At 42.6% G+C, this 24,489-nt stretch overlaps 6 protein-coding genes across 6 annotated transcripts; 3 read left to right on the top strand and 3 right to left on the bottom strand.

Annotated features, from left to right (window-relative positions):
- Window positions 1-556: 556 nt before the first annotated feature.
- Window positions 557-2,550, bottom strand: BDB00DRAFT_866828 (P-loop containing nucleoside triphosphate hydrolase protein; the record flags this gene model as incomplete). Its single annotated transcript, XM_053126272.1, has 3 exons — window positions 557-678; window positions 764-2,060; window positions 2,158-2,550. 3 exons carry the CDS (start codon window positions 2,548-2,550, stop codon window positions 557-559), a joined length of 1,812 nt encoding a protein of 603 aa, XP_052985607.1.
- Window positions 2,551-6,730: 4,180 nt separating this feature from the next.
- On the top strand, window positions 6,731-9,723 carry BDB00DRAFT_880972 (uncharacterized protein; the record flags this gene model as incomplete). The annotated part of the gene is made up of 9 exons (XM_053128047.1): window positions 6,731-7,294; window positions 7,363-7,593; window positions 7,665-7,941; window positions 8,026-8,335; window positions 8,418-8,722; window positions 8,798-8,919; window positions 8,991-9,192; window positions 9,255-9,392; window positions 9,485-9,723. The coding sequence occupies 9 exons, from the start codon at window positions 6,731-6,733 to the stop codon at window positions 9,721-9,723; spliced, it is 2,388 nt and encodes a 795-aa protein (XP_052985608.1).
- A 239-nt stretch (window positions 9,724-9,962) lies between these two features.
- BDB00DRAFT_783407 (uroporphyrinogen decarboxylase) lies at window positions 9,963-11,330 on the top strand (the record flags this gene model as incomplete). The annotated part of the gene is made up of 4 exons (XM_053120377.1): window positions 9,963-10,029; window positions 10,089-10,148; window positions 10,251-10,759; window positions 10,863-11,330. The coding sequence occupies 4 exons, from the start codon at window positions 9,963-9,965 to the stop codon at window positions 11,328-11,330; spliced, it is 1,104 nt and encodes a 367-aa protein (XP_052985609.1).
- Window positions 11,331-11,544: 214 nt separating this feature from the next.
- Window positions 11,545-14,791, bottom strand: BDB00DRAFT_866831 (peptidase S8/S53 domain-containing protein; the record flags this gene model as incomplete). The annotated part of the gene is made up of 7 exons (XM_053126273.1): window positions 11,545-12,419; window positions 12,510-13,226; window positions 13,320-13,469; window positions 13,548-13,761; window positions 13,845-13,888; window positions 13,976-14,149; window positions 14,224-14,791. 7 exons carry the CDS (start codon window positions 14,789-14,791, stop codon window positions 11,545-11,547), a joined length of 2,742 nt encoding a protein of 913 aa, XP_052985610.1.
- Window positions 14,792-21,059: 6,268 nt separating this feature from the next.
- Window positions 21,060-23,361, top strand: BDB00DRAFT_230317 (WD40-repeat-containing domain protein). The gene is made up of 10 exons (XM_053116565.1): window positions 21,060-21,216; window positions 21,300-21,495; window positions 21,576-21,716; window positions 21,809-21,919; window positions 22,014-22,113; window positions 22,191-22,255; window positions 22,357-22,514; window positions 22,602-22,705; window positions 22,778-22,936; window positions 23,032-23,361. Exons 1-10 carry the CDS (start codon window positions 21,198-21,200, stop codon window positions 23,290-23,292), a joined length of 1,314 nt encoding a protein of 437 aa, XP_052985611.1. The 5' UTR covers window positions 21,060-21,197; the 3' UTR covers window positions 23,293-23,361.
- Window positions 23,362-23,917: 556 nt separating this feature from the next.
- On the bottom strand, window positions 23,918-24,426 carry BDB00DRAFT_753791 (PQ loop repeat-domain-containing protein; the record flags this gene model as incomplete). The annotated part of the gene is made up of 2 exons (XM_053118713.1): window positions 23,918-24,040; window positions 24,127-24,426. 2 exons carry the CDS (start codon window positions 24,424-24,426, stop codon window positions 23,918-23,920), a joined length of 423 nt encoding a protein of 140 aa, XP_052985612.1.
- Between the last annotated feature and the right edge of the window lie 63 nt (window positions 24,427-24,489).

The following is a 24,489-nucleotide window of genomic DNA, read 5'->3' on the forward strand; positions in this document are numbered from 1 at the left end:
CGTGGTTTGCTATATTTCGGGTTAACAGAACTAAATGGGTTATGTTGCAGAAAATGGGTTTTCAGTAAAACAGAATGGTAGAATTCGTTGGATGCACAAGCTCGTGGGTTGAATATACTTCTGTTTTATGAATGCATCTTAATATGAAGTGGTTAGAGTAAAAAGTTAGAGCAGAGAAGTTTGAGATGGTGAGTGCACTTTTTAATGCATAGATTTATTTTAATCATCAACCAAGAACCATTAATGTAAACAAGATAAGTCAATCATGCTGTCAAACGAGCAAGGCAATCGACATCAAACACACATAACATATAAGAAGCGAGATAATATAATATAAAACGCAAAATCTTTTGTAGATAAAATATAAGAAAAGTGATATTCTCTGTATGGAAAAAAAAAAGAAATGTACAAAGAGTGGATGAGGAAAGCGGTCAAGTGTATATCGCAGGGATAAAGAGGGAGTCTATCTAGAATGCTTTGACGGGCAGATTGTGCAAAAGGGGATTTTGGTGTAATAAGATATATGTAGTTTTGTATTTCCATTCTACTTTTCGCTTTACAACTTGACGTTCTTTCGCAGAGATTCCTTGTATTCTCCAATGGAACCTTCGAAAGGCATGACATGGCCGTTCTCGCAACGCCAGATCTGCTTAGCTACTTGACTGATCAGACGGAAATCTATACAATGCATAAATTAACATTAGTGACAATTACATTAAAAAATTCCTCGCTATCTTTTGCTCAAATGCATCGTTGAACTTACCGTGACTAACCAATACGACACCACCGGAGAACTGGTTGATAGCATCAGCAAGCGAGTCAATGGATTCCATATCCAAGTGGTTAGTCGGTTCGTCCAACAAGATGATGTGAGGATGCATAACGGCCAATTCACAGAAGACGAGACGCGACTTGAGACCGTCAGACAGCTGCTCAATAGGCGAGGTCTGATGGGTACCCGACAGACCGTAGCGACCAATCTGTTGACGCCAGAAGCTGATGTCAGTGCTGACATCAGGGAACTTCTTGCGCATGTAATCGATGGGTGACAGGTCCATGTCAAGCTGGTCGGCAGAGTGCTGAGAGTACTTGCCGAGCTTAAGCGAGGTGTGACGTTGGACACGACCGTCAGTGGGCATCAATTCACTGCTCATGAGCTTGAGCAAAGTAGATTTACCAGCACCGTTAGGACCGACCAAGGCAACACGGGAGTCCATGTCGATACCCAACTCAATGTTCTTGTACAAGGCAGTTTTGACATCACCAGTGTAGGAGAAAGTGACATCCTGGAAAGCAAGGACAGGTGGTGGGAGCTTGGCCATATCGGTGAACGTGAAGACGAACTTGTGAGGGTTTTCGACCTTTTCAATCAAACCAGCAGCCTCCATCTTGTCGATGATCTTCTGCTTGGACTTGGCCTGACGCACCAAGTTGGCATAAGTACCAGCCGAGGCAATGAACTTCTTGATGTGGGCAATTTCGTCTTGCTGCTTCTGGTAGGCCTTGGCCTGGTTGACCTCGTTTTCTTCCTTGGTCTTGACGAACGTGTCATAGTTACCACCATAGTAGACCAGCTTGCGCTTGTGGGTCAGGTGCATCATGTTGGTACAGACACCGTTAAGGAAATCCTGCGAGTGAGAGTTGACAACAAGAATACGGTTGTAGGTCTTCAAGTACTCTTCCAACCACACACAGGCCTCCAAATCCAAATGGTTGGTAGGCTCATCCAAAAGCAACAGAGTAGGACGAATGAACAAGGCACGGGCAAGAGCCACACGCATACGCCAACCACCAGACATATCTCTGGTTTTCTTCTCCATCTGCTTTGTTGTGAAGCCCAAACCGCTCAGCAAGGTGCATGCACGGGTCTCAAAGGTAGCCGGGTCCATTTGTTCGATACGCTCGTACAAATCGTCGAGAATTGGGTTGTCAGCGTCCTCAGCGGCGAGGATCTCTTCCACTTCCTTCTCCAAACGAGCGACTTCGTTCTTGGCGTGGTCGATGACAGCATCAACAGCGTTCATATCGGATGGCTCGGCTTCCTGGTTCAACAGGTACGTCTAATACGTACCAAAAAAAAGTATACATTTAGTTTTGTTATGCTAAATTTGCATAAACTCCCTTCCACTAATCCAATCAAGATAAAACAAAACTTACATCGATGTGAGGAGGAATTTCAATGTCTCTCTCGGCAAGCGAAGCCAAGAAGGTAGACTTGCCAGAACCGTTGGCACCAATAAGACCATATCGACGGCCAAAGTTGAGTTCGATAGTAGCATTGTCAATCAACACACGACCGTGGTAGTTGAGCGAGTACGACTCAATCTTAATATCACGACTACGCTCCTGCGAAGTATAGACACCGGTGGCAGTACGATCGACGTTAATCTTGAGCTTGTCCACGTTGAGATCGTCGGGCGATCCGTTCTGCTCTGTGTCGGCGGCCTTTTCAGCCTTGCCGGCACGCTTGCCGGTTAATCCCTTGGCTTCGTTCTTGGCAGCGCGAGCTGCGAGACGTTTGGCCTTTGAAGCTGATACTTGTCCGCTCATTATTGAATTACTAGAGTAATATAAGGAGAGGGAAGAGGGGAGGGAGAAAGAGAAAGAATCTAAGCGGATCCAACGCAGAAAAAAAAATGTAGTAGATTTTTTTTTGCTGCTGTGACTTGCGGAGTTGGTCCCGGGATTTGATTGGATGCTGTCAGACGCTAAGGTTCCATACATTGCCCCTGGATATATATCATGTCTCGGTGCAGTTGGAAGGAGAGAGGTCGAAAAAGGTCCGTCTTTTCCGACGCTGTATTATTCGTCATGTTACGGAGCTGTTTTTCTAATCAAACATATAGAAAAATACATAACTAGTTTTGCTGCTACTTGTCGCTGATGGTGTAATTTTCACTATCTTTCTGATCTGTGTGCTCACGGGGTATTCAACCGCAGCAGCGATTGCGACGTCATATGCGAAGCAGGGAGGGGCGAATGCTTCAAAAATAGCAAAGTTGGTCTATCTTTATCCAAATTAGGTTTAGCGCCGAATGCACGCGAATTGCTTGGATCTTTTTTTGCGCCTTCTGCATCGTCCCATTATGTATCAGCTTCTTGCCGTTATTTTTGCTATTCTTTCATGTAACGTTACAAATGCTCTGTAGCTTGTTCCAGACAATGAACTGGGTTGTACTTCAAGCATGAGCAGATGTGATGGTGTCTATTACAAGGCTCGTTACCATGATGGACATGAAAATAAGCGTCGTCTCCATTGAGATAAAAAAAAAAAGAATGGCATGAAAAATGTGTCCTTGGTAATCCATCCCACTGCCACCAAATCTCCAATAAACAGTATCATATAGAGTCTTTTTGCCGTGAGCAACGCTTTATGTAAAGCAAGTATATAAGACTACTACCGAACATATCGATTTTACTATCATTATGGATGATCAGCGATGCAGAATCAGCGTAACTAAGACAGCAAAAGAAAGATGCACCAATACATATCGATTCATGTCGTTAGCCTTTGCAACAAGCTTATCATTAAATATTGGTGACTCTACTGAAAAGCGCCATATAATTACTCGTACTGTAGCACTTTAACAGAATAGCAAACCCTCTTCTCGTGCGACGTTCCGAAGTGAAAATGCGGCTTCATAACTCGACAATTCTTGTCTACTCCTCTTTCAACTACAACCCACAAGCGTTCATATTGAGTAGAAATCCTGATTGCTATACCTGCAATAAGCAATCTAATACGAACGATCTCTAAAGTGAAACAACAGAAACTGTCACATTTAGCGATCAAAACTAACAAGGAGTCCAGCTATTCTCATCAACTAGTGTAGGACTAGGCGGAAAGAGATACACCCATAACACAAGAGCGTTATGACGACGATACGCGTCAAGGTACATACTGTACGTTTTCGGAAAAAGCGACACCAGAACCTTGGGTATATTGTGCGCTATATCGCAACGTTAAAAAAAACTGGTCCTTTACAATGATGGCGAAACGCTATTTACTAAGCATCATTTTAATATCTTCGATCACTAGACGGGCGATCAATGTAAGTGTTTGCTTATGAAATATTTGATCCGCCCTGTATGCATAGAAGAAAAGGTAAATGTGCATCTAATTATGTTCGCACCAGTATCCTATAGGTAAGCTTAAGCTGAATGCTTGTATACTGCAATAGCATGCGCCTGAAAAATTTCAAATCAAATAACGGCTACGCTTGTACAGGGCAGTGAGCCAAGTTCCGCTGGGAAATTTTTTATTGATCTGCCAGAAGCTTACAGCAACTAGTCATTCCGAGGATCCGCAACTGTTATGGCACCGGCATAGCAGTATCGCACACTAACTCGCTCCCGCGTCCTTCTTCAATCAACCAGGCAAACTATATCCACACCTAGTCTTGAGCTACTCTTTGTGCACTGTTCATAAGTCCAATCGTTGATTCTAAGCCACTAGGTACCACGGTGATATTCTGCCTAATCGATTATCATTGCGCCACACTGACAACCATTGTTGCCAATACTCGCGACTTCGATATCGTCTGTTGCCATCATTCTCCTCGCCTTCAAATAGAAAGGGAAAAGGTCAACCAAAAGCACCTACTTCGCCATCACTAAATACAGCACTGAGATGAAGGCCCAAAAGAAAGGTTAGAATACCGTGCATTGCGACCCGTGCGTGCAATATTACCTATTCGTGCACGACTTCCCAAAACTTCTGAATATTGCCGTGCGATCTATCTTGGACCAGCTCAAAACATTTATGGACATCCTGCTAACACAGTCGCAGATTAACACCTTTCATCGTCAATGGTGATGCACAAGCTGAAACATCGATATTTTGATACTTTAGAGAGCACCAATGTATTTACAACCAATCATATGCAGGTCATGCTACGTTGCTATCCAAGCCTGGAATTGCCACGACTCCAGGGCTTTTATAATGATAATAGCAACAACTATCATGACAATGATGGAGATAACAATAATGGCAGTCAAAGCACATCAACTGCTACGCTTCTTGTTAAAATGTTCAGTGCTATCGCTGGAATGATGAACCACACAAACCTGCGGTTGGTTTTTACTTGATATCTAATCCCGTGCGTTTATCCGGATGTTGCAACGATAAACGAAAAAGATAGAAAAGGAGGCATAAGCTGTATATCGCGGACTTCGAGGGAACCGACAGTAAGTACTGCTCAATGCAGCAAGAATCCGCAGCCTGGAAAGTGTGGCCCTTTATCAAAACCGTTGTATCGTAATCAGCGATCGTATCTAAACCTAGAACGCATATGATAAAATATTCTCAAGAAGCGGTCCAACGTCTCAATCGGGGTAAAAAGTTGGGTACACTGGTAGTGGAAGATGTAGCTATACCCTTTGAAGCTGTATCTGTTTCAAGAGAACACATTAAGGATGTGCGAGTATCTGAAAATGGTTACCATATCGTCGTAAATAATTAAAGCTATCTTTTACTATTTGTGAAATTTATCGGATAGTTACATAATAGTACAGTAGGACAGTTTCATACATACTCTAAATTGTAGAAATAACGATGACTTTAAGCTTTATTATGGTACTATATCAAACTATAAAATAGCCGATGTCAGCAATGTGTCAATCATTAAACGCAGCACTACTCTTTCTGTTACGTTTTTGTAAGCTGACAATGGCAAATACAGTATCTTTATGATATGTGGATATATCTACTACATTGATCTTGTTATGATATCATAAGTTGCTCTTGCTTATTGCTGTTGTATGTAAAGAAAAAGAAAAGAAACAATGGATAAAGCTAAATATTAATGATACTTTTGTCTTTTGATTAAATTGGTAGATGTCCTGGGTTTCTTTAATAAAGTGATCAGTCGAAAACGCCTATTGACCACTTGTTCGGTTCGGTCTATAGAGGATAAGTCGCTTTAATCAAATCGCAGACCTGATCAGTGTGTTTGTGAATCCATGAACAGAAAGTGGATGATTCTCATCGTCAATAGCCCTTACTGAACTGTTGTGGTTACCTCGAATAGCCGAATTCAAATTCAATTATCTCACGTTGCACAGTATCAGTGAGATTGCAATTTCTCTCGCGCGTGTGCTTGCACTTCAATTATCAACTGTAATGTGTCTGGGTCAGTGTATCAGGCAGCCGCTAAGTAGAATCTGAATCGTTCAATCGATTTACCAAAAAAATAAAGCTTCGTGAAGCAACTGGTACTTCTAGTCGTCCTTCGAAACGGTTACAGGTAAGGAAATGCTACAGCAACACTGAAGGATAATCGTGGTGGCTATGAAAACACCGACTGTTGATAGACTCAAAGGCTGATAGAATAGTTTCAGTTCGACAAGTCTGCATGGTTGATTTCATAGCTAAATATTCATAACGCCAAAATTTGGATCGAGTGTAGTAAAGCTGCTTAATGCCTTTGAACGACAGGTTTTGGCTCGGAAAAAGGTAGTTTTCCTAGAAACGAAACAGAAGAAAAGAGTCTATTTATGGTTTGCTAGCCATTTCAGAAACGTAAGAGCCTTCATGTATTATTTTTCTGTATTCAGCGTCCCTCATGCTGCTTTATTTAAAAGATATAGGTTAATCTTGCCCTCTGCAATGAAACATAGCGGACATGTGGCTTGTGGACAATGCAAGCAATTTTCGGAATCGGGATCCTGCGCCCGCACTTTTTTTCGAACTTTTTTTTTCTTTCACCTAAAACCTACTATCTATATAGCCATGGGCAACGACCAGCGGCACCGACCCGGCCGTCTTCATCAGTCAAATAAGCCTTTCAAATCACGCCATGCCAGTAAAGGCTCGCTCAGAGAAAAGTCAAAGGGCAAAGTGAATAGAACTGCTATCAAGAGATCCGGTGTCAGAACCGTCGGCAAAGTCGATCGTCGCAATGCAGCCAAATTGGAGCAGCAAAGGAAGCGTGAAGAACTGACACGAACCCACCGCATCTTCGAGGGTCGACATGGCGCACCCAAAATTGTTCCTGTATTGTCGTTGTGTCCGGACACCGATGTGCACGTTGCCATTGCTTCATTGTACCGATCGCTCGGCCAGGAACCGCCCTCGACGCCATATGAAAGCTCGATTTTGAATGTCGAACGATTTAAGCAAAAACTGCAGCTTGTTCCTTTGCGCCGCAACTTTGTCGATGTTATGGATGCGTTCAAGGTGGCCGATATGGCAATTTTACTGCTGTCTGCGGAAGTCGAGGTGGATCAATTTGGTATCAATTGTTTGCTTGGCGTTCTTAATCAAGGTCTTGTTTCTGTTACTCCTGTTGTTCAGGTATGAAGAGCTGGAATAGAATAAGCTGTAGTAATGATGACTGGTTTGGTTAACATCTTGTTTGTTAGCATTTGGATAAGGTGGCGCCTAAGATGCAAGCTTCGGTCAAGAAGTCGTTGGTGGCGTTTAACCAGCAATTCTTCCCTAACGAGGAACACTTGTTTACATTGGATAACGAGGCGGATGCTACAAACGTCTTGCGATATGTTACTTCACAGCGTCCCAAGGCTTTGGCGTGGCGCGATTTGCACCCTTATATGCTGGCTGAGGATGTTCAATATGTACCTTCGTCTGATCAGGTAAGAGAAAATGACCATGTCTTATGGTAACGGGGACTAACATTCGCCATTTCTCTTCTGGAAATAATTAGCAGAACGTGGGTACTTTGAAGGTGACAGGCTTCGCACGTGGCAACCCATTCAATGCGAACAGACTGGTGCACTTGCAGTCCTTTGGTGATTTCCAAATTGAGCAAGTTACGACAGCTCCGGGAGACAACAGTCAAAGCAATGGTATGGAAGAGGATGAGCAAGTGGTAGATACGCCCGACGTCGAGGGACAAGACGACTTGATCTCGGAAAATGAACCTGATTTCATGGATAACGAGCAAACATGGCCAACTGAGGAAGAAATGGCTGCAGGCGAAGGTATTTTTCTCTTTTCTAATCTATAAAAATGCTCAAAACGGGGAGTGAAGCGATTACTGATTAGGTTTGCACTTTGTAAAACAGAACGAATGCGTTTGATGGGCCGTGAAATGGATGATGACCGACCGCAAAGCGGTAAGGTGACTAAGCGTGTTCCTAAAGGCACATCCGCTTATCAAGCCGCATGGATTGTCGACTCTGAGGACGAGGATTACAGCGAAGATGATGAGGATGATGATATGGAAATGGCCGTCGACAACGATGAAGATGATGTTCAGCCAGCAGATTACGAGCTTGGGCGTAGCAACGATTTGGATGAAGAATATGAAGACATTGAGCTGGAAGAAAAGGGTGGTTATAAGGATGAATTGGATCCAGAAGAAGAGAGACGACAGTAAGTTTACGTTCCTTCCGGTTAATACCACGGCTCAAATCATGAGTTATTGGTTTGGCTAACTGAAATGCATTTCTATCAGGTTTGAAGAATATATGCAAAGCAGACAAAAGGAGTTCAAGGAGAATATGGAATTCCCTGATGAAATCGACACACCCATTGATTTACCAGCACGAGAGCGATTTCAAAGATATCGCGGTTTACAATCGTTCCGTACATCACCCTGGGATCCTTATGAAAACCTTCCCATTGACTATGCACGTATCTTCCAGTTTGAGAATTTCAAACGAACCAAGAGTCGTGTTGTCACCCAGGCCATTGTCGGTAACGTCAAACCAGGCACCAGAATCACGTTGTGGATTAAGAACGTTCCTAAGGAAGCCTATGGTAAGATGCACAAGGTCATCCATTGATTACGCTTTTGATTAAGGATGGTTTATCTAATGTATATTTTTTCTGCAGGTGCATATGATAAGCAGCGCCCATACATTGTTTTTGGCTTGTTGCAGTACGAGCACAAGAAGTCGCTTCTGAACTTCCAGATTCAGCGTGACAATGCCTACGAGGAGCCTGTAAAGTCCAAGGTACATGAGAAACAAAAACTTCGTATGATGTCGTTTATTCGTTGCTGCATAAACTTACACGTTGTCAACAGGATCCCATGGTGCTACACGTCGGTTTCCGCCGGTACTCGGTTCGACCGATCTATTCCCAAAACACAAACAAAGGCACAAATCATGTACATAAATTCGAACGCTTTTTACAAATGGGCAAATCATCCATCGCCACGGTCTATGGTCCCATAGTATTTGGCAAGGTGCCTTGCATGTTCTACAAAGAAACAGATAATGTCAATGGTAAATAGTGCATATATACATTATCCAACTAAAGGCTGACCCTTCTTTGCTTTCCTCGATAGAACCTAACTTGGTATCCACCGGTACATTCTTGAACACTGATGTGAAACGTATCGTTGCGAAGCGTATTGTTCTCAGTGGTCATCCCTTCAAGATTCATAAGCGATCAGCCGTCATCCGATACATGTTCTTCAATCCAGGTATATATCGTCTAGAACTACTATCAGATATTTCAAACTAAGAGGCGAATCTTTTTGTGCTGACTGAACTTTTTCTACTACAACAATTGCAGAGGACATCAATTACTTCAAACCAATTCAGCTCACAACAAAGTACGGCCGAGTGGGACATATCCGAGAATCACTGGGTACTCATGGTTACATGAAGTGTATCTTTGACGGATCAATAACGCAGCAGGATACTGTGCTTATGAATCTATACAAGCGAGTGTATCCCAAGTGGAACACGGAGTTGTGGAAGGGTGCTCTTGATAGCTCAGAGTATTCTTCTGACAAGATTGTCACCGATTAAAAGTATCTTTTTCTCCATCTTACTATAATCTCTATCTCATTATTTCTCTCGCTATTTTTGTTATTTTGCCTTGTAGAATCAATAAACACTTTACGTATATAACATATGTGTATCCAGTCTGTCAGTACTATTTCATACCCACTGACCTTTTATTTCACATGATGGACGAATGGACTGGGAAATTATACAGAACGAAAGATTTGCCCCCGCCAGACGAATAATTTTCTTTCATAACAACCATGTCAACCACCAGCACTAAATCTTTCCCTCCACTTAAGAACGACTTATTGCTACGAGCTGCTCGGGGTACGCTTTCTTCTCTGTTACTAGTTTAGCGAACCTCTTTGAATCTAAATGCTTATTAGGAGAGAAGGTTGAACGCGCCCCCATTTGGATTATGCGACAAGCAGGTCGCTACCTGCCAGGTAAATGTCAATATAACAAAGCGCATCTATGCTCTCGTCTGTTTCAAACACGCGTAGATTGTGCTTTGCCAATTGTTCATTGCGTATAACACTTTTTTCTAGAATTTCATGAAGTGCGAAAGAATCACAGCTTCTTCGAGATCTGCCGAACTCCCGAACTGGCTTGCCAGTTGACCCTCCAACCGATTGATCGCTATGGCACCTTGCTTGACGGCTCTATTATCTTCTCCGACATTCTTGTTATCCCCCAAGCCCTCGGTCTCGACGTGCAAATGGTGACTGGACGTGGCCCTGTCTTTACGGATCCTTTGGAGACACCTAAAGACATGTCGCGCTTACAGATGGATGTGGACGTAGACAAGGAGCTGGGCTACGTGTATGAAGCGATTACGTTGACACGCCACAAACTGGATGGCCGCGTGCCCCTGTTTGGCTTCATTGGTGCACCATGGACCTTGATGGCATATATGATTGAAGGTGGCGGCAGTAAAACTTTGAGCAAGGCCAAGAGCTGGTTGTGGAAATACCCAACCGAATCGCACCAGTTGTTGCAAAAGATTGCCGATGTATCTGTCGAGTTTTTGGTGGGCCAAGTACGAGCAGGCGCACAGGTAAGCCTATTTGGAAACAAGTGAGACCACAGGGGCGAAGGGTAATTTATTACTCTGTAGGCGTATTGATACTAACTAAAGTTTTCTCTCCCCAATTCACTAGTTGCTCCAAGTATTCGACTCGTGGGCTGGCGAGCTTAGCCCGTATGATTTCAAGCATTATTCGCTCCCTTATATCCGGCAAATAGCAGCTCAGGTGCGACAACGGTTGGCTGAAGCCAAGCTGCCTGAGGTTCCCATGGTGATTTTCGCCAAAGGCGCATGGTTTGCTCTCGAGGATCTCACTGACATCGGCTACGATGTTGTGTCGTTGGACTGGACCATCGATCCTGAATACGCTCGCAAGGTGACCAAGGACAAGGTCGTGTTGCAAGGAAACATGGACCCCTCGGTGCTGTACGGTGGCGAAGAAGCAATTCGCGAAACAGCCACGCGCATGGTCCATGCCTTTGGAAAGGATGGAAAGCACATTGCCAACTTGGGACATGGTATTCTCCCCACCGTTGACCCAGAGGCCCTGAAGGTTTATTTGGAGACTGTGCAAAAGGTATCTGCAGAGATTAGAAAGTAGACACAATACCAAAAATACGTACATCTTTGCTCTTTTAATATAAAAGAACTGTTTGAACGCATAACATGGAGAAAATCGCGTCATTTAACTGTATCTGCCATTTGATTGAATGTGCCAATAAAATTAGCCAATATTTGTTATTTAGATCTCCAAAAAAAAAACAGAACAATATGCTATTTTACAAGACGTCTATACTGTACAAACTACACTCAGTTTACACAACTTGAATAGCGTCAGATGTCCAGTGCTCCCAATCGTGCGGATTCTGAGGATCGCCTAGTAGCTTAAGTGCTTCAACACCGATTCTATATCTTCCAGGTCCAACTTGCTTCTTTGATGCACCAGCGTCAGTGTTTGTCTTCACTTCATACCCATCATCGGCCGGAGGAAGCGCTGTGTAGTAAAAGCCTTCCCAACTTTCAGCCACGGAAAGAGGAGACTTGTTGGTGCTGCGCACACAGTTGGTGGCGGGAGGCATCGCGTAGCCTAAATATTCTTTCTTTTCATTGTACAACCGGAATAAGACAAGCTTGCTTGGTGACAACATAGAAATAGCAACGACAGGCTGGGTCGAATTGTCTTTGAGTTTAAAAACGAAAGTATTCGTTTCGTTATAGATCGTCGTAAGGTTGAAATCGAGAATGGCAGGCGAGTCGTCAGAAAATACGGGCAGATCACGCTGGTTTCCGACGATGCCGATGTATGGAACAGTAATATCTTTGTGATACGACACCTTGCTTTTCAGCTCGACATAGCCTCCGTACATGATATGAAGTTTTGGATCCGTGTCCGGTGGCATTACAGTAAGCGTGATATTAGTGGTGGCGCCAGGCGAAATCTTGACCATCTTGCGGGAGAAACGAAGACGTGCGCTCGAACCGCTGATCATTGTTGCAGGCTCGCTGAAGATATTCGAGCTGTCATTGTAAGGTGCAATAGATACGCTGACCTTGTTCACGATTTCGTACGAAACAATCGAATCGCCATTGTTAGTGACAGTAAGCTTATGAGTCTTTTGTAAGTTGGCGGTGTCGTTGAAACTGATGCTCCCAGGTGATACGTGGGTCTTTTGACTGATCGCATCGTACACTATGTAAATCATTTTTGACATTTTTGGTACATACGTTATCCCGTCATTCGGTATATGTGTCTACTTATACAACGAAAATCTTTTAATACCTTGGATGAGACCAGCTGCTTGTCGGTAAGGTGAATCAGCTTCATCTGTTTCGTTTGAGGCAAGTGCTTTGTAGGCATAGTTTTGGAACTGCTCAAGAATATAAGTTGGCGACTGTTGCTCCTGTTTATTATCGCTTATTGCCTTTAAATAGAGTGCAAAGGCTCCCGACACGTAAGGCGTGGCCATTGATGTACCGCTGTCGACTTTCCAAGAACCCAAATAACGAGGAAAGGTCGAATAAACATAGCCACCTACACCTGCAATATTGGGCTTGAAATCATTTTCATAGGAAGGACCGACACTGGAAAATATTGAGACTGTATTGCCGGTAGGAACCTTGATGATTCTGGCGCTTCTATTCAGTTGTATTGGCTCTCCATCATTCCTCTCGATGGCTTTAAGGACGGTGACACCGTTGTTGTAGGAAAGGCCGGCAACAGGAATCTGGGCTGACGCTGCACCAGGGACGAATAACGCATCACCAAGCGTGCTTTCATTGAAAAAAATCAAGACGCCAATAGCTCCTGCTTGGTGGAGATTGTGTACTTTGAGGTCGAAGGTACAATTTCCGCGTTGTACTATAGCAAGTTTTCCGTTGACATTGGGTGGAACATCACCAGCATCACAAGCATCGGATTCGCCGCCAACACGTACGTCACCAGCAACAACTTGACCATCAGAAATAGCACCAATCGTATCATTTACAGTAATAATATCTATATAATGGTGTATCATATGTAGATGTGTGAATACATATCATTTGAATCGAAAGGTGTACATGCGTACACAACGATCTGCATACAACATACCAAGTGGGTCTTCAACACCATAAACGTGAATGGTCTCTCTTAGAGTGTGTTCATTATCAAAAGAAGCTACAGAGACAACACCTTTTCCGACACTAGGGGACTTGATAGTAAACGCGCCATCAAGACCATCGTTTCCGGCAGCAGCGATGACTAATGAAGGTATTATAAAGTTAGAATTACTGATTGTATAATATTACAATGAGGAATATATGTATGATCATTCCATACCAATTGTTCCATTAGCAGTGATACGCTCCGCCACAACGGCAGTTACAAACTCTGACCAGGACTCATGAGCACCCAAGCTCATGGAAATTATATGGGCACCAGCCTTATGAGCATCAAGCATGCTTTCAATGACGGAATCTTCGTCACCGTAACCAGTACAATCCAAGGCTCGCCACATTCCTAAGATGGCATCAGGAGCAACGCCCGTGTAGTTCTAAGTAAAATAACCTCCTGCCATGTCAGTGGACTAGTTTTACATGTTATTGTTTATTAATTTGAAGTATTACTTCAAGCTACCTCTGATTTGGCGCCTATGATGCCAGCGACGTGGGTACCGTGCCCTATTCAGGCAATTATTTGTAGTATTTTTAGTAAGGAATTCGTTGCCGCAAGCAGGTGAAAGTATACTGTTTAATTTATTATCATACCTCCTGCAAGACCGTAATCACCGCAGTTGTCCATTGGGTCATCGTCAGGAACACGGTTCGAGTTACCTTCGTTGTCGGTTACTATTGCAGGAACGCCGATCATGTCTTTTCCATAGCGGATTTTGTAACCTGGGCCGAATCCGCCACCCAATGCAGGATGCATATAATCGACACCTATACTGTACATTGTTATAAAATTATTTTTATTAAAATTGTAAATTCTGGAAGAAAAAGAAACCATTGTCTACCGTCATCGATAATAGCTATGAATATGCCTTCGCCAGTATTATTGTATTCTTCATGAACGCGGTCCACTTGGGTCATTGAATGAGCCATCAACAAATGTGCATCGATAACCTTCTCGTGCTGAGCGTGTTTTTGCGAGGGAGGAAGGCTCTTATGAAGAGAAAGGGGAGCAGACGTCACTCCTTTTGGACGAGACATTGCATGGAGTGGGTAGACGTCAGAAACTAAGTTGGAATCGGAAACAGCCTTGAGGATACTTTCGTGTAAATGACCCTTGGCCGCATCTATCTGGAGTGTGGCTGCCCGCATAAGTTCGTAATTGAGCACTCGTGGAGTAGCCAGGCGAGCCTCGGGAAACTTTGTCTTGAGAGAGTTTAAAAGAATGACCGAATTCTTATCAGCGTCGTCATCGCCTGCGAATTCGATCAAGTAGCGTCCAGGCAGAGGTTTGCGGTGCTGATGGTCACCTTGTTTCGTTTTGATTGACAGTGCAGATGTGCTGTCCGATAATCCGATCAATAAAATAGCAAGTAGTAATAAAGGCAATAAAAGAATGGTATTGGAATACATCTTTGTGGATGTGCGTCTAACGAGTATAGTGTATGTTGGGGATAGCAGTAGTAGTGTGAAACGTATGTTTACAAAAATGGTGCGTTGAACGGGGAATTAGCTTGTAATTCCCTATATCTAGAAAGGTTATAGGAGCTACGTATGTGATTGTTATCCGGAACCGCCGATGTCGGATTATATATGCCTGGGCAAGTTTTTTTAGGCTTAGCTTTTGTGTATTAGCCGCTGTCGGTGCTATAACGGGGCTTGGTAAATCGTCTTGACATGTCACGCTGGCGCGGGCTTACCGTTGAGAAAAGAAGCTAACATACAGGAACCTCGACTAACGAGGTTCCAGTTGCTGAAAAAGCTGTTTCTCATCCGACCAGATGAAAGTGATACAGCACTACATTCTAGCTGTTTTGCTACATCGTGTTTCTCATATTAAACTTCGTCATCTGGGCTTTTCGGCTTATTGTAGACAGTCTCTATAGCTATAAGAGCTCAACAATACCGGGCCATAAAGCTTGTAAAGAAAAATCAAATATGTTCATTTAGAGTACATGTATGTATGTGGTAAGTATATGATTATTTGATGCTTCCATAAGTGCTAGTCGTGTGCGAGTGTGTATGATAGGGTTCTATAGATTGATGCTTTATATCGATGACTTCATCCGTGACCATGTTTATAGATAAAGTACTGTGAATGCAAGCTTAAACTACGGGCGTGTCGTAAACAACTTCTTTGAACGAATTTGCCTCTTTCCCCGATAGTTCCATGCCGTTATTCTGATTATAGCTAAGCCGCTATAATAAACACTGATGTGATAGTGACCCGTTTGGTGCTCAAAAAAAGATAATAATAGGTCGCTACATTAAGCACTCCATGACTACATGAGTAGTCGAACAGCAAGCTCCCCGCGGATCCTAAATATAGCACAGAAAGATGTCAACGGTCCATAAACGGGGCTGCTACGGTTATTCCAATTTCACCAATAGTTGCTAAACTGTTGTTGAGTTTATGATATTGACATTAGCTAACTATGGGAACAGCCAAAGTATAATGTAATAAGCAGCATGTGTAGAGTAGGATTAGCTTGACAGAATTTAACCATGATAACTACGGCAAACATTTGCAGCATATAGTATAGCATCACCATTTGGTGAGTAACAAGACGCTTGCTATCATACTATCATACATAAGTAACACTCCGTTATTTCTGTGGTATCAATTGAAAAAGAGTGTACAAACGTTCGTTGTATAGTATCCAATTATAGCACTGGCATTGAACCGTAACTCATCAAAAATGGAAACTTACCCAGCCTTGTGTTCTCCATATTTTCTTTTACAGGAAGCGATATCCACAAATAGGGAACATTCCAAACGCCACACTGGAAGTATTTAGCCGTGAAAACAATAAAGACCCTCAAAGAAATAGACAGGTTGAGCCACCCAGCCGAGGATTATGATGCCAGCAATGAGCCGGTGCCAGAGCATATCTTATAGATGACGGTCTGCTGTTCAAAGAATTTTTACAAAAATGAGCAGATGATGTATGAATTTATTACACACTATTACGCTTAGTTACTATCGTTGCCCGATCTGGTTTGGGAGAGCTACATACATACTAAGCATATACATTCCTGGCAATTGTTGCTGCTGCTTTAAAAATTCGGCGAAACTGCAAGATTTGACTGTAGGTCAGTGTGATTGAACAATAACTTTCAAATCCTTCCTTCCATTTTCAGCCATGCGCGCAAAGAGAGATATGGTGCCCGCCACCTAGAAACGTAAATTTTTGGACCAATTTTTGATGCTTTATTTCAACTTTTTTCACTTATACAACCTACTTTTTTGGCTTCATAGAACGATAGAGAGAGGCTCAAAGAGCAATTCTATGAAGCGTTTTTATTTACTTACAGGCAAAAAAAATTGAGAAATAAAGCGTCGAAGTTGGGGTAGATTCGAAAATTTAGCAGAGGATTTTGTCAGAATGTCCACCCCACCATACACTAGTGTATGACATTGAATCGGCGATCTCCATATTAGGAAGGTAGTGTAACATTAGTGATAAGCGCCGGTGCAATATATACCTCAGCCTTCCAATCAACATTGACTGTAATGGTGCCATGTAAATTATAAGTAGGATGACAAAGTTTTATTGTTCCTTCTTCTTCCAAAACATTCCATACAATGGGGAGACTCAACAAGCGCCAGAAGCACCTTAAAAGCATGCAAGAGTCAAAGAACACACTCAAGTAAATTTCTTGTGCATTCAAAGAGAACTGTCAGTTTTTAAGAATCATTTGAGAGTAGTTTGTTTACATTAAGTCATCCTACCCCTCATTACTAGCGTTAATGAGCCTACTTGGGTACCACTTGTGGATAACGTGAACGAAAGTGAATACAATGAGCTTTTCGATTTCGACGATGAAATGTGGGAGGATACTGCCGAAAGTACCAATCAAGACGCTGCTGATGCAGAGGACTGGCAGCTGCTTGGAGTTTCTGCAACAACCTTAGTAGATTCTGCCACCAATTTGAGTCTTGAGTGGAGAGATGGTGCTGATGACTACCTTCCAGACTGTAGAGGTGTGATTGACTTATTTCTTCTAGTTTGTTTGTTGACTGGTTCATCTTCTTACTGCAGTCGTTTCCAAATACAGGAAATGGCAAAAAAACTGCACAGCGCCGTCGTAGAAATGCAAGAGAGCTCGCTGCATCGGGTAAAAAGCATCGAAAAATAACAGAGTTCTTTGCTGCGTCATCGACCACCGATCCATCGTCATTGTCAGCTGCAGATGAAGCCTTGATCGTTCTCGAAGATCAATCGCTAATGAAGGAGAGACATGCGGCTTTGCAACAACTGATGCAGACCAGCCGAAACCAGCAGTCGCCATCAGGCCAAATGAAGCCATACGATGTCCTACGGTACAATTGTGTCTTGCAATTCCTGGGATATCTAATCGAGCACCAAGGCCAAAAGAAACAGAAAATCGTCGAATCTGAAAGAATTGCGAAACAATTAGGTGGTGGTTCCATACAGTATTTGGGTCGGGCAATCAGATCGTGGACCAAATCATATGTTCTCACTAGCAAAGTAACTGCTCATCGCCAAGGCAAGCATTCTAAGCGAATTTCTCTGCTTGCCGATGAGGATATCAAGCTTGCAATTTGCAAGTGGATCAAAGAGCAGCCCCCACAGCAAAGAAAAGTGGAGCTGATCAGAAAAAAACTGCAAGAAGATATCATCCCACGAAAGCTCGGTGTGCCGGTGTCGATTGGTGAAAGAACAGTTGCGAGAGCTTTGCACTTGTGGGGATACAAATTCCGAAGAAATATGAAGAATGTACGTATGAATGCTTTTTACCATTTGACTATCAATATGCATTGAGTGGATATATCGGTTGAACGGATTTATAAGTTGAGTGGATGTACAGATCGAGCAGATATTGTAGGCTGAGCTCAGATTCTTTTATAGGTTTTTTACGATGGTCACGAAAGAGATGATGTGGTGAAATATAGAAAGGAATGGACCAAGAGAATGCTGACATACGCCAAAAATATGGTCACATACACCGGCGAGAGTATGGAAATCGAGTGTGTTCCGGACACTGTACGTAATGGCGATACCCGTTATGTGCTAGTTACACACGACGAATGCATTTTCTACTCGAACGACGGTGTCAAATCTGCATGGTTCACTGAGGAAGAAACCGTTTTGACACCTAAAAGTCAAGGTCAATCAATAATGATTTCTGATTTTATGTGCTCCTGCCATGGATCGTTGAAGATTGATCCAGATGATGAAAGATTTGGTGATCTCCAATTCAAGGAATCCAGAGCAATCTTCTATCCTGGCGCGAATAGGGACGGCTACTGGACTAGCATGAATATGGTGAAGCAGTTACGCGAGCGAGCCATCCCGATCTTCAATGCACTACATGGAGACGATTGCATTGGTATGTGCACGTGAAGGGAGAATATTATATATTACTTGATTTTGAGTTTTTAACGATCGTAAGTAGCTGTTTTCTGCTTCGACCAGAGTAGCAATCATAACGCGTTTGCACCAGATGCGTTATGCGTTAATAGAATGAGTCTGCATCCCACAGACGCGGATGCCGATCCTGGCAACCATTTTAAGTCCGGATGGTTTTATACCGAGCTCTCCGGGTATGGGAGGGTACCAAAGCCGCAAAACATGTATTTCAAAGATGATAATGGACAACTGAAGTTCAAAGGCATCAAAAGAGTAAGTGATCATATTTTTTTTAGCTTGAAGCTAATGCCGATATATATGTTTTCTGTGCACCAAGATCTTGTCCTGTATCTATCATTTATAAAATGGTTTAGATCTTGCAAGAGCGTGGCGCATGGATTCCTGGTCTATTGTTGACATGTAAGAACAGCCCTGGTACATCTGATAACTGCTGTTGCGCTCGTCATCTTCTTGGGTCCCATCCTGATTTTCGGAGACAGGTGACAGCTCTTGCAGAAACTGTTGAAAATGCTGGCCATGTATTCGATCTGTACCCCAAGTTTCATTGCGAATGCAACTTTATTGAAAGATACTGGGGTGCTGTAAAGAGAATTGCCAGGGAAGAATGTGATTATAGCTTCAGATCCCTCTCCCAAAACATTACACAATATTTAGATAGCATTCCTTTAGCTATGATACGTCGCTTTGAGCGAAAAGCATGGCGCTATATTGACGCATATGAGAAAGGACTCACTGGACGAAAAGCAGAAAAAGCCGTGAAGAAATATAAATCCCACCGGCGAATTTTCGACATTGATGATCTCACAGACGAAGAATAAATACCGCTAGCTAAAAATAGAAGTTTATAGAGGCGGAAATTAAAAATTTTGAAATGTCCACTTGTCGTTTCTAGGTGGCGGGCACCATATACAAAACAGGCGCGACATACAGGATAACCGATAATGATACTGCACCATCAATACATTCACGGAAGAAGTAAGCAACGCAAGTATTTCTATCAAATTTCTGATAATAAGAGGAACTACTACCATTTTAGTCAGCCAGGAGTTTAGTTTCTTAAAACACTGCTGTGATATGTTACATACCTTATGTTACTGTGAGAAGCTTGTGATTCAGGGTCCCTTCTCTTCCAGCTAAAACATAGCACTAGCGTTGCAAACTTGGACTCGTACATGTTTGGCTTTGATTCTCTCTTGCTCCTCGGAAACTCTGTACGTGTTTCGAATACATTTGTTGAGAAGTACAGGCGATGTCAGAAAATATATATGGGGGCCATGAGAATGAATTACATATCGAGCCACGAAAAAGAAAAAGTAAGGCTCGGTGCTAGAGCTATAAATACACCTCATGCTTTTGGCGCCCTCACTTTTCCTCTTCGCATCATTGTTGAGCAATCACACCAACCGTTACACTCGAACCCCTTTTGACAGTGATTATGTCCGTTCACATCGGTAACCGCAGCGTATCAGCAGATACAGCAAGAAATATACCACAATCATCATCGTATTAACTATGCTTACGCTGACTCCTCTGATCATATGATAAATACATACTGTTCCTAATAACAACCTTATCAACGCCAACAATATCAGCAATTATCAATATTACTGTCATCATGCTCCTTGCAACGCCAAGCGATTCAACAATTGTGCCGTTTTCTTTCTGGTGCTTTGTCACAAGAGCTACTACTCACTACTGCTGCTACAATCACTATTCTTTCTGCTGAACGCTCTGTGTTTGTTCCAATGACCCCGATTAGTCTATAGCTGACAATGAACGTAATAAGACAGTAGATGGGGTAATTGAGACGAGTTTTGCTGCTTTCGGAAGCTTTAAGTAGAAAGAAGAAGGTATTGATAGGTTGTGTATTCCCCAGACCTTAAGTCAAAGCGTGCATCGCATACGTCGCCTGTCATCATCAGAATATCTGCGGCCATAAATATGACTATGACGACTTTGCTAGTATCACAATGAGCTATGCTGCAGCGCTGTAAAACCACTTTCGCAACAGATCGGCCATTTTGCCAGGCTCAATGAGTTACTAGTTTGAGAACACAGAAGCAGCACATACGGTGTAGACTTTATGAGTGACGGATTCACAAACTCATCGCATAACGATACCCGAATTTGAGCGAATATACTTATGAGTGACGATTGTTGTATTACGTCGATATAAAGTTTTCGACGTGATGTATCCACTATTGGTACGCTCGCCATATTGAGGATTGGACAATCGTTGAAAGAATTACTGAGATTACTGTTAGATATACAACAATAAAGTGAAAGGATGGTCGACTTCATAATCTTATGTGCCGCCCTTTATGAATTTCTGGTAATACAGCAGCGCGTCCGTCAGTTGTCTCTCCGCCAGTGTTGATCAAGAACACCCAATTGATTAAAAAACGTCGACCACGCGTGTCCCAATGAACTTGGAATTACTAGGTACCGTCAACGATCCTTCAATTACGTTATTTCGCTTTTCTCTTTCCCCACTCGAATTAATAAATTAAGTTGACTTTTTCAAGATCCTTGGGAACAGGAGTATCCTCAAACAATTGAAGAGACACTTGAAGATGGATACGTGTTGAACTGCAAATTCAATCGACGCGGTACATTACTAGCAGCAGGCACTCACGACGGACGATGCATTGTTTGGGATTTCGATACAAAGGGCATCGCGCGTGATCTATTGGGGCATATTAAACCTGTTGCCAGTGTGAGGTATTTAATAAAGTACATACACGTTTGCCGATTATGCATGTGCTAAACACAAAGGATTCTGTTCCTGTTTGTATAAATAGCTGGTCTCGCAATGGCAGATATTTACTTTCTGCTTCAAAGGATTGGACGTGTGTAATATGGGATCTTATCACGGCTGAAAAACATATGCGTATACGGTTTCCAACGGCATTGATGATGGCACATATGCATCCCAAAAACAAGTAAGACATAAACTGTGTGCATTGTATTTATATTCTCCTTTACCCGTTGTCTCTTCATTGATGCGCATATACACCTCTGTAATTTAAAATAGCTATGTGTTTGTTGCGGCATTGAATCAGTCAAATCCAGTGGCAGTCGACGTGTCAGAGGGCAGAACACGGATAACAAAGCTGTTAGCCGATGTAGATTCTGAAGGCGGGAAGTAGGTCATTTTTCCCTTTTAATTACGCGCACACTTTGTGCTACCGACCCCTATTTTCTGACATGTAAAGGAAACCCACTACCACAAACAACAGGTTTTACGTTTCGGCTGTTTCGTGGAACAAAACAGGTAGTCGAATATATGCAGGGACATCCAAAGGTCATCTCTATATCATTGATGGAGATTCATATGAGGTAAAGAGAGAAAGCAAGAGCGACAAAAGAAGGGGTGCATAGACCAACAAAATTAAGGTTTTTGTTTTCTTGAGTAGACACTATATCAAACACGTGTTACAAGCACAACAATCAAAGATATTCAATGGAGCAGGAACGGAAAGTATGTTTATAGGGCTAATACGGATGAAGGGTATTGATGCAGCGTTGTATCGTGTGTTGGAATAGCCACTGATACTAAAGATGATTTTTGTATAATCACAGAGATATCCTCATCAATGCGAATGACCGTGTCATGCGTTACTATCATTTGGAGGATCACGATGGGATCCCGACTCTAAAAAACAAGTTTCAAGATTTGGTGAACCGGATTCAATGGAACAGCGCGAGTTTCAGTGCAGATGGCGAGTTTGTTATAGGAGGTAAACGGCTGCTTGATAATGTCTCTTCACTTTATATATCCGAATCGGTGAGTTGTTTGTTTATTTATATCAAATTTTGAAAAACAGGGTCAGGACACAAGGCCGAGCACAATATATACATTTGGGATAAGAATATCGGAAACTTGGTTAAGATATTGGAAGGACCCAAGGAACCATTGGATGATTTATCGGTTAGTTCGCTTAATGATGTGTATTTGCTGCTCGATAAGTAAGCATTATTAACAAAGGATCTCCTGTGCTAGTGGCATCCTATTCGCCCTGTCATCGCATCAGTTAGCAGCTATGGAAACATCTATTTATGGACGACGAAGCACGAAGAAAACTGGAGCGCGTTCGCACCTGATTTTACAGAGTTAGAAGAGAACTTGGAATATGAAGAGAAGGAAGACGAGTTCGATGTGGTAAAGTTGCATAATGATCCATTTATTCTAACAAATTGTCATTGGTCCAGTAATCAGAAAAGAACTAAATCAGCGTACAAACAAATACGTTTTAGGTACCGGCGGAAGAGGTATCACGACGGAAAGAAGATGACGAAGATATAATTGTCGATGTAACAACTGTCGAGAACGTGCAAGCTTTTGTGGACTCGGATGATGAGGAAATGGAAGAAGATGAAGTCTACTATTTGCCACCCGTAGCAAATGCCAGTGATGAAGAGGAAGGAGATGAAGATGAGGAAGATGGCAGTGACAGGAAAGGCGGTCAAACAATAGATCATTCAGAACGCGATGTGCGAGACGTTTTTATGTCATAAAAGTCCCAACACCCATCATCATTTCAAAACTGTCGATGAAACCCGTTTGATTCTCCCTGCACATGTAAATAGTATGGTCGTTTTGCGTATACCCCATTATTAATTAACTTGCCTAGTCGGCTCAATATATTTACAAGCTATCTCCTCACTACATTATCAATAAATCGATATGCGATGCCATGCACGTGTGTGGTTTTCTTTCCTTTAAGCAGTCTAGCGTCATGTATATTGGATAAATCAATAGTTGTCAGTGCAGTGTTTTTTGTAATAAAGAGAATGCTTAAAGAGTCTAGCGCATTTGTTGGATTGGTTTGTGCAAATGAAATATTACGAAACATGAAGTAAAAATGAAGAGTATAGGTGTTTTGTGTAAAACAAAGAAACGTTATGTGGTATCCTCACGATGGCGGATGGGAGAGAGAAGTTGTTGTAACTGTATGAATGTTTGTAAATAATGTGAATGCGGGGAGTGTTGCTAATATTGTTGATAGCGGGGTTATGTAGGAAGGGTACGCGGTTATCACTTGACGTATCTTTCAGAAGACCTGTAGGTGTAAAATTGGAAAAAGATCTGTACGTGCGTAAATGATATCATGGTGAGCCTCTTATTAAAAATTAAGTGACTCTAACACAAGGTCAAAAAAGAAAAGCTTACCGTGAAGTCGAAGAAGAGAGTACCACCAGCGCCCAGAATCCAAGGGAAGTTTGTTAGCAGATACGTGCGATCCAGCGACTTGAGAAAGATGGACTAAGAAAGGCCCACATATCAGCATCAGCATTACCCACACACGATAATTCCATGTAGCCTATTATTCCCAATGGTGAGAATCTTACCACACAATAGGTCACATTGCCTGCAACGCTAAACACAAACAGCCATAAGCTCAACCCCTCGACGCTCTCGTTCCTAAAGTTTTGCATGATCTGGGGAATACGACTGCAACAATAGAGCAAGGCGCTTGCATAGCCAAACAGCTGCGGGAGGAGATGCAATTGTTGGGCGTCGGCCTTTTCTTGCATTCCGAAAAAGTAATATACCGATCCCAGCGCTATCGCTACAGACGAAGTAATACTCCAGAAAGTAAATATGCGTACGGTACGCCGGGTTCTTGCTGGATCCTTGGGCCGGACCATTTCGATTTCGACATGGTGGTCTTCATCATTTCTGTAGTTGCTACTATAGCCCTCGTTGCCTTC

This window comes from Zychaea mexicana (genome assembly GCF_025766255.1).
Source record: "Zychaea mexicana strain RSA 1403 chromosome Unknown BDB00scaffold_2, whole genome shotgun sequence".
Lineage (NCBI taxonomy): Eukaryota > Fungi > Mucoromycota > Mucoromycetes > Mucorales > Lichtheimiaceae > Zychaea > Zychaea mexicana.

Coding starts and splice junctions, on each gene's coding strand:
- BDB00DRAFT_230317 (XM_053116565.1), top strand. Junction 21,496..21,575: donor AAACCTGTTGCCAGTGTGAG/GTATTTAATAAA, acceptor TTGTATAAATAG/CTGGTCTCGCAATGGCAGAT. Junction 21,717..21,808: donor CATATGCATCCCAAAAACAA/GTAAGACATAAA, acceptor AATTTAAAATAG/CTATGTGTTTGTTGCGGCAT.